The following is a 15,935-nucleotide window of genomic DNA, read 5'->3' on the forward strand; positions in this document are numbered from 1 at the left end:
TCTAGTCTCACAAACCCCTTTTCTGTCTGCATCCCAACTTTTCATTTGTGAATCCAGAGCAGGCAATGAAGGAAAGTTCCTCCCTCTTCCAGAGTAGAACTATTCAGTAGCCCATCCTCCCAGCTCATCTTTCTGTTTGTGGCAGATTAAAAATGGCCACAAGTTCTTTGACACTCCCTGCATAGAGACAGAGGGTTTATGTCCCCTCTCCTTGAATCTGAGCAGCCTCTACGTTCCCTTGTCTAGCAGAAGGCTGTGGAAGTGATACTGAGCCAATACCCAAGCCCAGTATCTAAGTTAAAGGGAGTGGAATACTTTTTTCCCAGGCTTTTGGAGCCCTGGGAGCTGCCATGTAAGAAGCTCATATTCCTGTTGGAAAGATCTCGTGGAAGAGCCCTGAGACCACGCAGAGAGGGAGAGGAGCTGGCTGAGCCCAGCCTTCCAACCATTCCTGCTAAGGGACCAGGTCAGCCACCAGCTGAGTACCACCAAGTGGTTGTCATTTGAAATCACTAAGTTTTGGGGTAGTTTGTTGCACAGAAATAGGTAACCAGAACCTTGTCCTAGAACAAGGATGGCAACTTTGGTGGGCTGGCTACATTGGGCCTGCCTCCTGCTTCTATAAACAAAATTTGACTGGAACACTTGTATTTGTTTACATACTGTGTGTGGCTGCTTTCCTGCTACCAAGGCAGAGTTATGTAGTTTTGTGAAGAAGACCACATGGCCCACAAAGCCTAAAATATTTACTATATGGCTCTTTACTGAAAAAGTTTGCTGACCCCACTCTTAGAAGAAGCCTCACTCATGAAACCCACGATTCTCTCTACAGGAGAATACATAATAGCCCGTCTGTTTCCATTCACTCTCTAAAGTCTTGCTAGATGAGGAGACAGAGATCTTACGCTGGCTTTGCCCAAGGTGCATGACCTTTGGAAAGCCAGTTCACCTCTCTTGGTTTCAGTCCCCTCATTTGTCTTTGTTTGTTTGTTTGTTTGTTTTTGCGGTCAGTCCCCTCATTTGTAACATGATCAGTCTTTCCTTAGAGCTGTGCCATGAAACACTAAAATGGTTCTATAGTCAAAATTCAGGGGAAGCATTGTACACGACCTATCCTAATGGAGATATAAAATGCTCGTTAGCACATTAAGGCTTTTGTTGTAAAGAAACCAGTCTATGTTTGTTTACTTAGGTGTTTTCTCAAACATTTTTGGTACCAAAGTGCTTTCCACCTGTTGACACTGCATATGGAACCTGTAGTGGGAAGAACACACTCCAGGAAATACTACACAGGGTGCTTTTCAAGTTCCCTTTTTGCTTCAATAGTCCCTGAGTTCATTTTTCTGGCTATAGAGGGTCAACTTTTTTCAGTACTCTTTTAGACTTCCCTTTCTAAAGACTGCCGCCTTTAATTTCTTAGCAATGTGAGATTCCACCAGTGTAATTTGCTGACTTTTCAGATTGGAGACGCAGTGGCCAATTTAGCGAGTTGCAAATTCTCCTAGAGGAACTAAAATGACACAGTGATCACTCGTCTTTGGATGAAAATGATAATTATGGTCTTGAAGTAGGGTAGGGACAAATGCAGATACATTTTGAGACTACTACTGGTTTTTATAGTCTAAAGATTTTTTCGTGAATGCCAAAATAGAGTGTACAATTGCTTCTTAGCATTACAAATGCTATTCAAACAATATTAAATGAACATGTTTAATAATGTAAAGAGTGTTTAGAAAATTTTTTTTTTTTTTTTTTTTGCGGTACGTGGGCCTCTCACTGCTGTGGCCTCTCCCATTGCGGAGCACAGGCTCCGGACGCGCAGGCTCAGCGGCCATGGCTCACGGGCCCAGCCCCTCCATGGCATGTGGGATCTTCCCGGACCGGGGCATGAACCCGTGTCCCCTGCATCGGCAGGCGGACTCTCAACCACTGTGCCACCCAGGAAGCCCAGAAAATATTAAATACAAGGTAACCTTGCTTATCCAGACTGCTTGTTTAGAATTCCAGGTTATCGAACCAATTATATAAAACAAGGAAGTGTTTACCCTGCTGAAATAATGACAGGGTAAAGCTGCCTTCTCAGTGCATGAGGCTGTTGGAGTTTCCTGACACGAGGACACATCCTAAGGCAGCTCACAGTATTATGTGCATTTAAGTGCACGTATCTTTTCTTGGTTCCAGCTATTTCAGATGTAACATGTACTGTATACATACTTGACTATCAACGGTCTCAGCAGCTAAAATACATCAATTTTAATAAGATACAAGTTATTTTCTCTAGTAATTATTAGGAATAAATGTTAATAAACTCACTCTCATAAAAAGATCAAATTAAAAAGGAACAAGTTCAATTCACCTGAAATGCATCTCAAGGAATCACTTACTGAGACTTCTTATAACATTATTAACCAAAACTTGTGTAGATATTCATCTAAACCAGTGGTTCTCAACCAGGAGTGACGTTTTTCCCTAAGGGGCATTTCACAATGTCTAAAGATATTTTCGGTTGCCACAATTTGGGGTTAGTTACTGGCCAGAGGTGCTGCTAAAATCCTACAATGTACAGGACAGCTCCCTATAATAAAAAATTATCCAAACTACAATGTCAATTGTGGAGAAACCCTGATCTAATTTCTCTTTTAATCTAAAAGAGATTTATAAAGTAGTATCTGCAAGGATATTTATGACCTAACAAATTGTTTGCCAAGAGTTGACTCAACCAATGGAACCTTTTTAGACTATCTGCTCCTTGAAGGCAGGAACGTGCCTTTGTCTCTCTAGCACCTAGCAAGGTAACAGGCCTAAAGCTTAAATAATGTTTGCTGAGTGTATTTTAGTTCTCACCAAGAAGGTTGATTGTAGGTGAGCTATACGGAATTGAAATGACTAAATATTTGAGTTTGTCTGGTTTAACCATATGGAGACATGGATACCACGTCTTCAGACGTGCCCACATGTCATTCTGTGAAACATCTTGATCATGTTTTTTTTTTTTTTTTTTTTTTGCGGTATGCGGGCCTCTCACTGCTGTGGCCTCTCCCGTTGCGGAGCACAGGCTCCGGACGCGCAGGCCCAGCGGCCATGGCTCACGGGCCCAGCCGCTCCGTGGCATATGGGATCCTCCCGGACCGGGGCACGAACCCGTATCCCCTGCATCGGCAGGCGGACTCTCAACCACTGCGCCACCAGGGAGGCCCTTGATCATGTTTTGAAACAATAAGCATATTACTTGACTTGATATATCTTCTGCTTATGTTTATACTCTCCTTTTCCCTGGGCTCTAAAACCCTCATGATTTCAATAACACGTCTGTGCTGATCACTTCCAAAATCTAGATAGAATCAGAGTGTCAGAGTTGGGAAGGGATGTTAGCTACCATAGCCTTCAGCCTTCACCAGAGGAGATTCCTTCCACGACACCTGACATCAGGTCCTAGAGCTCACTCCACCCCCATCCCTGCCACCAACTGAACGCAATTAGAGACAAGCTCTCTACTTAGAAAGCCGTCCCATTCTTCTCAGCATTTGCATTTGAGCAGATATGTGAAATGCCTTCCTCCTGTTGGGTGAGTCTGATCACCGTGTCAAATGAAATTACACAGGCCTAACTGCCCTCAAGTCCCCCCAGATCTGCTTCCCCATATTCCCACAGATCTTAGCTCCACGTCTGGGGCCTCACAGAACCAGTGCTGCCCTCACAGTGTGGATCTCTACATAACTGAACTCAGACACGGCCAATGAGATCTGAGCTATGAATCCGTGTTTTTCCTTTTGTACCTTCCCTCTTCATTGTCCGCCATTTAAGCAGGTGGCAGGGTCTGTGCTTCCTTGTCTGGTGGGGGAGGGAGGTGTCTGTGGCAGGAAATTGCCAGCTCTCCATTTCCCCTTCTGGATTTTGTGTCCCCAAAGCCTAAATTGGTTGGAAACATTTTGTGCTAACTGCGTCTGGAAACAAAAGAAGGTGAGGATGCTTTTAGGTACAACAAAAGCAGAGAGTTCCTTTAACAGTAACAAGAGGGGGGAAAAAGGAAGATACCTCCAGTCTCCCAGACAGAGAAGAGAAGGAGCTCTCTTGCCCATGTCCCAGAGAGGAGGGGCTACGTGTCTCCCAGCCTTGCCAAAGACCCCCTGTTTCCGATAAGGTCTGATGCAGCACAGCCTCCATCCTTAAGGACCACGTGGATTTGGCCAATGAATAGGTTGTCTGCACTGGAACTCTCTCCCTCACTCCCTCAACTTCCTGCCAGCCCCACCCTTTGCCTTTGTTCTGCCCTGGATTAGGGTAAAGGCAGCTGCTAGCGTGGCTAAACATCCTGCCTGCCCAGTGGGCTAAGGGGTCAAAGTAGAAAATGAGCTACTTCTTGCACATCGGAGTTGGGGGCCAGAGACCCATCTATACCTCACAGCTACGTGTACCAGTGGAGCAGCACGGTGGACGGAGCTTTGCTGGAGTCAGACAAACGGCTTGAATCTTGGGGCCCATGTATTATTTTTTTAATTTTTATATTGGAGCACAGTTGATTAACAATTAATTGTGACCTCCAACAAATTTCTTAGTGGGGACTTAGCTTTCTCCTGTAGGAAGTAAGGATAGTATTATCTACTGTGGCGGTCATAGAGGTGCATGCCAAGACTTCCCCTGGAGTGAGAACCTGCTGTGCTGAGTGCAGTCAGCAGACAGCCTTGGGCTGCTGCGCCTTCAGGATCCACCAGGGCGTTCAAGCAAGGACCTGCTCTCCCCAGGCTGCTCCCAGCCACCGCCTGAGCACAGCACGTAGACTAGAGCCTGAATGTTTCTGCCCAACATGAGGCTCCTCTAGTGCTCTGGCGAGTCCCCAGCTCCGAGTGGGAGATTTTCTCAAGGCTACATCACAGTCTGAGGCTCCTCCTACCCACTTTTTCCTTCCCCTTTTCCTTTCACAGAGTCAGAACTACATCAGGTCTGAAAGCTGTACCTGCCAGTTCTGTCCCTGTTCCCTTTTTCCTCTCATAGGCATTTTCCCTAATAAATCTGTACTTTGAATTCCACTTAAGTCTCTGCTTCCCAGAAGACCCAAACTGATATAACTACCCCTAGAAAACGGTTCTAAAAATTGGAAACAATAGCCTAGTTCCTGTCTTTTGGTAGCTGCTAAAAAAAGGTTAGCTTCCTTCAACTGGGACGCATTAGAGTCAGGGACTGGGTAATACATTCTCCTATATTCGCTCAGTGCTTTAATCATACATTCCATTGTGTAAGTGGACTTCAATAGTCAGCAGTGTGTCTGTCTAACTACAGTTAGACTTAACATAGGACTCCAGACTCCGGGCTATCCAAATTACCTGTGTGTGAATAGGTGGGTTCGATTGGGGAGAAAATTGGCTTCAGAGCCAGATAGATCTAAATCTAATCCTAATTTGCTGTGTGACCTTAAGGAAATCCCTTAACCTCTCTGTCTTCAGTCACCTCAACTATATAATGGGGATAATACTGCCCTACCTTACTAAGTAACTGTGAGGGTTAGAGATAGTAACTGTAAGGGTTAGAGATGATCTATATAAAGCACCTAGCACAGTGTCTGGCCCATTGTAAGCATTGAATAAGAGAATGCATTGCCTGTACATCTTTATTCTTACCCTGTACTCTTATTGCCTGTACCTCCTTTCATTCATTTGATATTTATTGTGGGCCTAGTATGATAGGATCTTGAGACACAACAGTGAACCAGACACGCACAGATCCTTGCAGAGCCTGACAGGTAGGCATGGCACAGCGCAAAGTACATCCAGTAATTATAACAGAAACACTTAGATGGTGCTTATTATATGTTAGGTACTGTTCTAAGAGCTCTATTACACATTCACTCATTGAGATTTTACACCAAACCCACGAGGTAGGTATTTGCTCAAGATTACATAACTAGGGATGTAATCCCTAGTGTAGATTAGTATGGATTTGAACCCAGGCAGTCTGGATCCAGAGTCTGTACTTTTAAGAGCTACGCTGTGTTGCTTCTCTAAACATTTGAATTGAATTTTATGATTCCACAGAGCATGAATGATCCTTACAAAAGCATATAACAAAATCTAGTGAATTAAATCAGTAGGAAAAACAGTTATTTCCTTCAGAGAAACACAGGCACAGAAATAGTAAGTCAGCCGAGCAGGTGTAGACATTGGTGACCCACATGGTAGCAGTTACCACCCCTACACCCCCACCTCCTCACCATTTGCTCAGCTTCAAACTCAGCAGCTGTTTTCTGGCAATGGCATTAGAAGAAAAGTTGCTCTAATATGGTTTTTCATCTTACTTAACCCTGACCTTTTCATCTGCTATAACCACAGGGCTCTTCTAGTTCTAATAAATTCTCAATTTTCAATGTCATAATCTATTATGCCTCTAGGAACTTTCTGTCAGAAAAGTTAAAGGAGTCAAATCAGTATGTTTTATTTGTTGTTTTCTTTTCATAAAACTGTCCACATGACTGCATTAAATAGTTTGCTGACTGTTTGCAAGGCAATCAAGGTGGCAGTAAGGACATCAGACCCTGGACACCAAGTTCATTTCTTATTACGTGGCAGACACCACACAGCTCTGGATGCCTGGGTAAGCCAACATGACAGCAGCAGTTTGTTCCAAGAAATCCTTTAGATATATGACAACATAACATCATCATGACCGTTCTAGAATAAAAACGACAATGCTAATATGATCAAAACAAAACCTACCAACCTCTCCTAACTAGCCAAGAATGATTAAGACCAAAAAAATGATTGTACTTACAGGGGGACATTGTGCAAGTTTATCAGCTGCCACCAGTTGAACATTTAAGTGTTTACTTTGGGACTTTCCTCTAGATTTAATCAACCGCTGTAAAACCTGATAGAAGAAGACATGAATCTGAGATACTGTCAATGAGTTAAAAGAAAACCAAATAAATCCAGACCTTTTTTCATAGTCTATTTAGCCTGAGAATTAATAGGGAGGAAATATAATATGACAAGTCATATATATATATATATATATATATATATATATATATATATAATCTCTGTAATGACATCAGCCACTTACACTGGCTTTCAGTTATAGTGGATTTGACATGTTCATCCTACTCTCGCTCCATGTGAGGTCTTGGTGGGATCTGGAGTTCCCACCCTAGATTTTACCCAGAGATTTCAAAGAAAGCCCTGCAAAAGTGGAGGCACTGATCTGTACCAGGTCATTTATGTCCAAATTTAGTTCAGTAATATTTTGGTTCACTATCTCAATGTCAGATAAATATAAGAGTTACATATACTTGACACTTTGTGTCACTGATAATTAAGGCATTCCAGTCTAATCTTACATTAAAGGACAATTTTATGATCAAAATCTAGGTAGAACATTTGTACTGGTGTATTGCTACGTATAAACCAGGGATATACCTATGTCTTTTGGGTACGGCTGTAACTGCATTTTTCCATATACTCATCTTTCCCTTAATTTTTTTTTTTTTTTTTTTTTTTTTTGTGGTATGGGGGCCTCTCATTGTTGTGGCCTCTCCCGTTGCGGAGCACAGGCTCCGGACGCGCAGGCTCGGTGGCCATGGCTCACGGGCCTAGCCGCTCCGTGGCATGTGGGATCTTCCTGGACCAGGGCACAAACCTATGTCCCCTGCATCGGCAGGCGGAGTCTCAACCACTGCGCCACCAGGGAAGCCCTCCCTTAATATTTTTTTCAGCTGAAGTAAGACCCTTCCCCCCAACTACTACTAATCTATGAGGCTCAATGATATCTCAGCACACATATCCACAGGAGTCCCCGTTCCTGCACTTATGTACCCCACGGTGACTGAGGCGAGAGGGGTTGAAATCTATTCCACTTCAGTGAAGGGTGCTTGAATCCCCTTCAGTTCTGGGTCAAAGAGACTCCAAGTGCTCAAGGCATTTTCAATCCATTTTAATGATTCCCCAAAGGTCCTGGTTTGGTCAGGATTCCCAAGCTCATCCTGCACAGAACCAGTGCCTGTAGAGATGGAAGGCTGAGAAGCTCAGAAGCATTGGGAAGGGCACATTCTCTACCTGTGAGAGGAGACCCCTGTTCTGGTTGGAAGTTGAATTGGCATTTAAGCAAGAAAATGTGCTCCTAGGGCCACTGAAAAGAAACTGATTGTTAAGGTAGTACCTCCCAAGGGTATCCATTTCATATTAACTTTTTAGAACATCATCACTTTTTAAATTTTAATTAATTATTTATTGGCCACACCACGTGGCATGAGGGATTTTAGTTCCCTGAACAGTGATTGAACCCATGCCCCCTGCAGTGGAAGCATGGAGTCCCAACCACTGGACCACCAGGGAATTCCCCATCATCACTTTTTTTTTTCAAATTTCTATATTAATTTTTAAAAGCAATCTCATTGTACTCTTTGTTTTTATAAATGCGCAATCTATTTTTTTAAATTTATTTATTTATTTTTAATTTTTATTGGAGTATAGTTGATTTACAATGTTCTGTTAGTTTCAGGTGTACAGCAAAGTGAATCTGTTATACATATACATATATCCACTCTTTTTTGGATTCTTTTCCCATATAGGCCATTACAGAGTATTGAGTAGAGTTCCCTATGCTATACAGTAGGTCCTTACTAGTTACTTATTTTATATATAGTAGTGCGTATCTGTCAATCCCAATCTTCCAATTTATCCCTCCCCCCACTACCGCCCTGGCCCATCATCACTTTTTAAAATTAAAGAACACCCAAGTCAAAAGGGACCACTTTGAGGCTGTCTCACTTTTTTTTTTTTATCTCCCCCATTGGCATAAAGATACATGGCAGATATGCCATTGTGCTCAACCACAGAATAACTATACTCCTTGAAGAACCCAACCTAAGCACAAATGTAAGGGTCTATGAATCATAGTTTCCATGAGAGATTTTATACAGTGATGTTTGACTTAAATGATAAATATATATGTACTTCTTTTTTTTTAACATCTTTATTGGAGTATAATTGCTTTACATATATATGTACTTCTTGAACTATGTACTTTCTCAACTGGGGCGAGAATATAGGTGATACAAGAATCAATATTACCTAAGAGATTTACCAAGATAGAACCTAAAGTCTCTGAAAAGCCAGACTTTACTTTTCCTCACCTTAGTTCTTTTTGTTTTTATTTTATCTTGCATAAATGCCCAGTTTGGGAACCACAATAGACATTGAGCTTCTTGAAGGAATAAACTATTCTTTATGTGCTATCTCGAAATTTCTAAAACCTGTACAGAACAGGTGAATTAAAAACTGCTCATTAAAAGGGTCTCAACAAGACATTCTCCTTGCCCACTAACAAAAATGCACAGAGCAAAAAATATTTCAGAAGAAACAAGCTTCTAACCCTTAAGACAGAAATGAGCTGATTACCTTTGGAGATGAGACTTTTACATGAACAATAATTGGTGCTAAGGAAGTCTTTATAAGTTGTGCTGGGTGATTGATGGTGTCTGCATCAAGAACAACCAGTTGCAAAGATCTTGCCAACTCAAAGATTCTTTCAATTTCACTTTGTACTTCCGCTAAAAGGAGAAATAACAAATAACAGGTCATGGTATTTTTATTAATTAGTTCCTATATTTAAAAAATAGTACCTCTTTCAGATGTTAGCCTACATTGCAAAACAGAACATTTTGAATTTTCATAGTCCTACCTAACTTAAGATCTTTTCTAAAGAGAGATGGGTTGAGTTTTACATAAAACCAAACAGTTGGTGGAAAAAATTGAGAAGGCTCTCTTGATTTGCTTCTTATGCTCACCCTAATATTTAGCTATTTACATAGCTATGTTGGTTTTGATTGTGGTTTTGTTCTAAAGAACTTTTATTTTAGCTATAGAAGTTGCAACTACATTTTAGAAAGCAATCGAAATACATGTGCAGAGCAACATCATGTGGAAAGCAAATTACGCTGAAATACGCCTACCAATCAACAACTTGCATATTAATATTTTATGGATGTTTCATAACATCTCACAACTGATCTATTTGGACTGATATGCACAATTTTGTATCCCTGTTAAATGTTCTGGATCTACTCTTACAACTATCATATTGCTAAATCTTCATTCAAGTGTTAGGGCCAGTGGACTTGTTCTAAGGCATAATTATCTTCGGTATTAAAATAAAAAAAACAAAAAACAACCTAAGATCAATTATATTAAAGTGCCACAATGCATTTAAATGCAAATCTGCTTGGCTTGCTGTAATAGCCAACTGACCTGAATCTGTGCACGAATCTGGTCAAACGAAAAATCTAGTTATTTTCAATGTCAAAAGCAATCCAGCTATTTTTTAAGCAAAAATTAAGTAGATTATCTATAAAAACATAATATGGCTTTCTGAAATATAAAAAGCTTTTTAATATATATTTTTATAAATCACCTGATTTATTGATCATGTCCACAGTCTGAATTAGTCTATTTAATTTTCAGAGAGATGATCTTGTTTGCTTTTTGCTTATTTTCATTTTTCGCTATAGGCATGACCTACCAATGTTGTAATCTTATCCAAATTACACAGAGTAGACGAAGCTACCTAATTTAAATTATTTCAAAGATGGCCTAGGCAAAAGTTGATGTTGCTCTAAATATCCTCATTGAAAAGGGTTTGTACCAGAATCCCGTGATTTGTTTTGCTTATTCAGTATAAATTCAAATTCATGTTACCCACCAAAAATTCTCCCTTCCATAACCAGACAGATTGACAGGGTGTGTGGAATCATGAATGCTCAAAACTATCATGTAACTCTATTTTCTAGGGCTTTGCTAATAGCATAAAATTCTTATTTCCCACAAAATCACTGATGTTTAATGCATGATCTGTATAAGAAGTATGAATTTAATGAGTCATTAGAACCCAGTAGAGGCTGTTCAGTTCAACTTCTGACTCTCAACATGTTCTCTGGTTTCCCTAATATAATGGGTTGAATTGTATCATCCCCAAATTCATATGTTGAAGTCTTAACCCCTCAGTACCTCAGAATGTAACCTTATTTTTGAGACATCGTCTTTACAGAGATCATCAAGTTAAAATGAAGTCATTAGGGTGGGCATTACTCCTATATGACTAGTGTCTTTATAAAAAGGTGAAATTTGGAGACAGGCACACACACAGGAGAACACCACGTGAAGATGGATGCAGAGATTGGGGTGATGCTTCTACAAGACAGGAATGCCAAAGATTGCCAGCAAACCACCAGAAACTAGCAGAGAGGCATGGAACACCTTCCTCACAGCCCTCAGAAGGAAACAACCCTGTGGATACCTCGATCTTAGACCTCTAGCCTCCAGAACTCTGAGACAATAAATTTCTATTGTTCAAGTAAAAAAAAAAGGCAACATATCTATCATTTTTCATATTATCCAATACCAATAGCCTGAAAGATTTCATGTTGCTCTGAAAGGTGACTAGTTTTCAATATATTAATGTAAAGAATCTGGACAATTTGGCTTATTTGCAAAATTCTGAAATACTTTCTACATTTATTAGTAACAATAAACTACTTGTCCCTTTTTTCTCATGTCAGAAACAGAAAGATTTTTTTAATGAGAGAAGTTTGGAAAGTAAAGTTTATTTTTATTGTAGTAAGTTTCATTTTTTTTTCTTTTTTCATTAAACTGCCACTGGTTTAAGGTAACTCCTGGCCAGGACTGTACTAGAACAAGGCTATCTTGCTTTAAACTTCAAATCTGAATACAATATTTTCTGAAGTAGCAAAAAGGCAGTGACGCAAAGTAGCAAAAAGGCAGTGACGCAAAGTAGACTGTCCCGGTACAAAGAACCCGTGAGGCACTCTGAGTCTCTGTGTAAATAGTTCAGAGAGACCTGGGCCTTATTTACTTTGCACCAGCCATGAGGCAAGTGTGGTGTTTTTTGGGAGTTTTTTTGGCCACGCCACGCAGCCTAAGGGATCTTAGTTCTTGGACCAGGGGTTGAACCTGGGCCTGGCAGTGAAAGTGCAGTGAAAGCACCAAGGGCAGGCACACCTACAGCTTAACCAAAACAAAACTTGGGTAATGGATATCAACAGAGAGGTACTCGGGCAGAGCAGGCCAGGAGGCTGCAGAGGTCCACCCTATATACTGGAGTGGGTCCAATATTTGGATAATATGTATATGGAATACAATAAATAAATTATACGTGTGAGAAAGACATATTTATCTACACAGCTCAGTTTCTTTAAAGAAAAACTTTAACCAAACACAACAATCTTGACTACCCAGGCGGATTCCAATCAAAGCTTTATCATGATCTTATTCCAGACAAATGAACTCTGAGAAGTCATGGACCATGAAGCTGGAGGAACCTCAGTGAACACTTCTATAACTTGACCACAACTGGTCTGGACCCCCCTCTCCTCAGCATCTCTGTCACCTGTGACCTTTCTCTTATATCCAAAGGCTTAAACTACTTCAATGGCTCCCTGTGGCCCAAAGCAACATTTTCCAAAGGCAGTACCCTGGATCACTAATCTCATGAGATAGCCTACGTAAAGAAGGGGATTTTTGCAAGGGAGATATCACATGCTATAATAGTTTCTCTTGCAATTTCAAATGTACATTACCCTCTTTATCTTAATGCCTCTAAGAAGTGTTGCAGTGAAGAAATCTGACTATCTAATCCGTAAGCTTCAAATTTATTTGACTGCGGAAAACATACTATTAGTATCCTTTAAAATCAACATTTTGTGGAATCTATTTTGGGGTCTCTTTAGCAAGGCGTACTAGAGCCTTAACATACTGGCCTCGATCTGTTTTTTCAGTCTCTTCTGTTGCTCTCAAATCATGCCCCCTACTTCCTTTTTCTAAATATGCTCTGCACAAAACAACTTGTTTCTCAACCACACAGTGTTTATATGTCAATGCCTTTGTACATTCTTGACTGCCCTAAGAACCAGCTCAGAAAGAACTTCTGTGAAGTCTTCTCAGACACCTCTTACTCCCTACCCTTCTTTCTTTATACTTTTAGTACTTTGCTCATAATTCCATCATCACACAGTACTTTAACCATCACTCCCCTTTTTCTGTTTGCCTGTGGCTAAGGTACTTTGCCTTATTTACGTCTGTACTTCCTAAGTCTGGTACAATGCATGGCAGTAACAAGTGTTCGAGAAACATTTGATGAAAGAATCTATACATGTGCATTAACAAGCAGACAAATGGGCATAAGTGGCTCACATAGTGGTTATTATAATAGGCTGTCATTAAATTATCTCCAATGGTTGTGGGAGTTATGACTTTACAGAGTAAAAAGGAAAACCAGTGAACTGATATCTACTTTGTTTCTTCCTCAATATTTACACCAACCCCACTGCACCCACTCCACTGACTCTGACAACAGGTGACTACATAGGTGATATGGAATGACCTCACAGAATGCCCATTACACTCTAGGCTGGTGCAAGATGGCTGAAAAAGTCAGGCAACCTAGCTTATGTATTTAAGTGTCCTTTAGCCTCTCATTATACATCAGAGGAAGGAATGGTTAAGAGTCAAAGGCACTGTGAGGAGTGGAGAGGAGGGTGGAAGACAGGAGAACAGAGAACAGATGCTTATTTGAGAAACCTTCAATCTAATTTGGTATCCTTGTCACCCATGATATACTACTTTAGTCAGCTACCTAATCTGATTCATCATCATCAACTCTGCCATCATCACCCCTGAAGGTCAAAATACTGTGCCTTTAAGAGTGTTTCACTCTGTCTGTGGAAGGCTCCAAATACAGAACTAAAGAAGGAACCACCGATGTCTGGGATCCTGCTCTCACAAACGCTGACGACTGTCCCATTTGGTAGGTTCAGCATTCTTTCAAAAAGCAACCATCCAACAAACATTTATTGAGCAATTACCATGTGCCAATCCCAGGCCAGGAATAGAGATGACACTCGTCTCTTTCCACCTGCACAATTCTTGGCATAGCCTTCAATGGACACTTGATGGGATATTTGGGCATGCAATCTATCTTAGAAACCCTAATTTTAGAAAAAGTTTTCTATCACCTACAGAGCTCATTTAAGTAGTTTTTTTTAAAAAAATGTAGTGGCATAGAAAAACCCTGTCTTTCCTACTCTGCCCATGAGGAAGAGGGCAGTAAAGCAAGCTGCCCTCAGAATGTGAATACAAAAGAGAGTTATAAGTGGACTACACCACTCTGGGCCACCATAGAAACCACAAACAGGCTTTTGAGATGAGTGATATGATTCTCCTGCAGCCTGGACCCACTTCTGTGGTTGGTGAATCCATCCTCCACAGCCTTGCTCCTGCATGGCTTGACGGACCTAATCACATATAGTGCTTTTTCTTCTCCATCATGGTGAATTTCAGGATGCTTTCTGATTGGTGCACCAGGAAAGACATGTTTAAACTCCCTGAATGGTATTAATGGTGGTTGCTACTTCCACTTAAGGATGTGACTACTCTGGGCACCAGCTGGCAGCAGAAACCACACTGAGAACATCATTATCTAGCTTCCTTCTAAGGATCTGGGAAAGGTGGACATCTCATTTCCTTTCATGTCAGCTGTGACTTAGGTATGACAGATATCATTAGCCTCACTGAGAAGCTCAGGCAAAGCAGGGATGAGTGGTTTCGCGTGTTGAGGCAGTAACAGAGGAGGACAACCTGTTGAGGATTCTTCCTACCAGACTACTAATTAGCTAAGTGACTGGAGCTGAGAAAGAGGAGTCTCAGGCTACTGCAGGACTCTGCTCCCTGCTTTTCCATGGCTAGCCTTCTTGTCAGTTAATCAGCGCTTCCCCTTCAGAATGGGGAAAATGGGCAAATTGGAAAGACATTCACAAATGCAACATGTGTCACCCCGGTCTGAGAGCGCAGTACCACATTTGAACATCTTACCTAAGCTGGACCGAGTGTTTGAGCGTTCAATTATTGCTCTCTTGCTGGGATTATTTAGGACAGACCTCTTAGCAAGAGAAATGTCAGCTGTCACTCTTGTTATTGATATCCTATGAATAGGAACACAGAACAGAACAAGCCAGTAAAAATGTCGTGGGGCTCTCCAAGAGATTTATAACCACAGTACTTAATAACCGCCTCACATACTATACTGCAACCACAGTGCAATAAACATTGGCCACAAGTATTTTTAAATAGGATTTGGCTAGCATTAAAATACAGGCAGAGCAGAATGGAGGAAGGTTTTGGCTATTTAACAAAAAAAAAAGACTCCAGGAAAAATGCAGCTCTTCCTCCACTATTGTCTGCCTTGCCGAATTCTCCTTATAATGCACACCATACCAGGAAGGAATCAAAACATATGAATAAATCATGCTCTTTCTAGGAAGCAGCAATACAATTTCCCCACAATTCACAGTTGATTTGCTCTTGAACAAGACTTTCAGGAACTGCAAATGCTCTGCCCAGGTGCATCAATGCTGCTGGTCAAAGTGGGAAATCCTCTTCATTCCAATCATCAAAGACAATCAGCTCTGTTGCATTCCTGATGCTCAACAGTTAACTCATGGTACATGAAGCATTTCACCACAGGCCCAAAGGAATGTTTCATTTCTAAGAATATGAAAAATATGATTTCTCTTCTGCAGGCACAAGGATTCTTCAGCATATTTGCATATTGCTTTGAATGCATATTGTGGGCAGTAATAAGACACTATTGCTGAAGGCAATATAAGGATTGTTCCAGAATTTCCATAAGTTAGAAAGTGTCCTGCAGTCATGCAAGATAAGAATAAAACCGAGACACTGCAAATGAATGGAGACAGGGGTCTATCTGTATATGATGAGAATCTCTGGAATTTATAATTTTAAAATTCTTTATTTTAAGCTGGGATTGCTCAACTTCAGATCATGATCTACCTGCAGAATGCAAAGAATGCCTCTCTAAGCCAGCTACTGCCATCACGGGCCCTTCTTCATTCTTGTCTCCAAAACTTGGCAGAGTTC

At 41.0% G+C, this 15,935-nt stretch overlaps 1 protein-coding gene across 4 annotated transcripts in view; it reads right to left on the minus strand.

Moving 5' to 3' along the window:
- CACNB4 (calcium voltage-gated channel auxiliary subunit beta 4) overlaps positions 1-15,935 on the minus strand; it is a 264,809-nt gene that overhangs the window by 10,333 nt on the left and 238,541 nt on the right. For 3 of the 4 annotated variants that reach the window (XM_082630277.1, XM_082630278.1, XM_082630276.1), the window contains 3 exons: positions 14,871-14,980; positions 9,387-9,538; positions 6,763-6,858 (listed from right to left, as the gene is read on the minus strand). In XM_082630277.1, coding sequence (XP_082486403.1) covers positions 6,763-6,858; positions 9,387-9,538; positions 14,871-14,980 — 358 coding nt within the window. The remainder of the gene's footprint in view (positions 1-6,762; positions 6,859-9,386; positions 9,539-14,870; positions 14,981-15,935) is intronic. The other variant, XM_082630275.1, reaches the window with a different exon arrangement.

This window comes from Mesoplodon mirus (assembly GCF_964341445.2).
Source record: "Mesoplodon mirus genome assembly, chromosome: 8".
In the NCBI taxonomy this organism is placed as follows: domain Eukaryota; kingdom Metazoa; phylum Chordata; class Mammalia; order Artiodactyla; family Ziphiidae; genus Mesoplodon; species Mesoplodon mirus.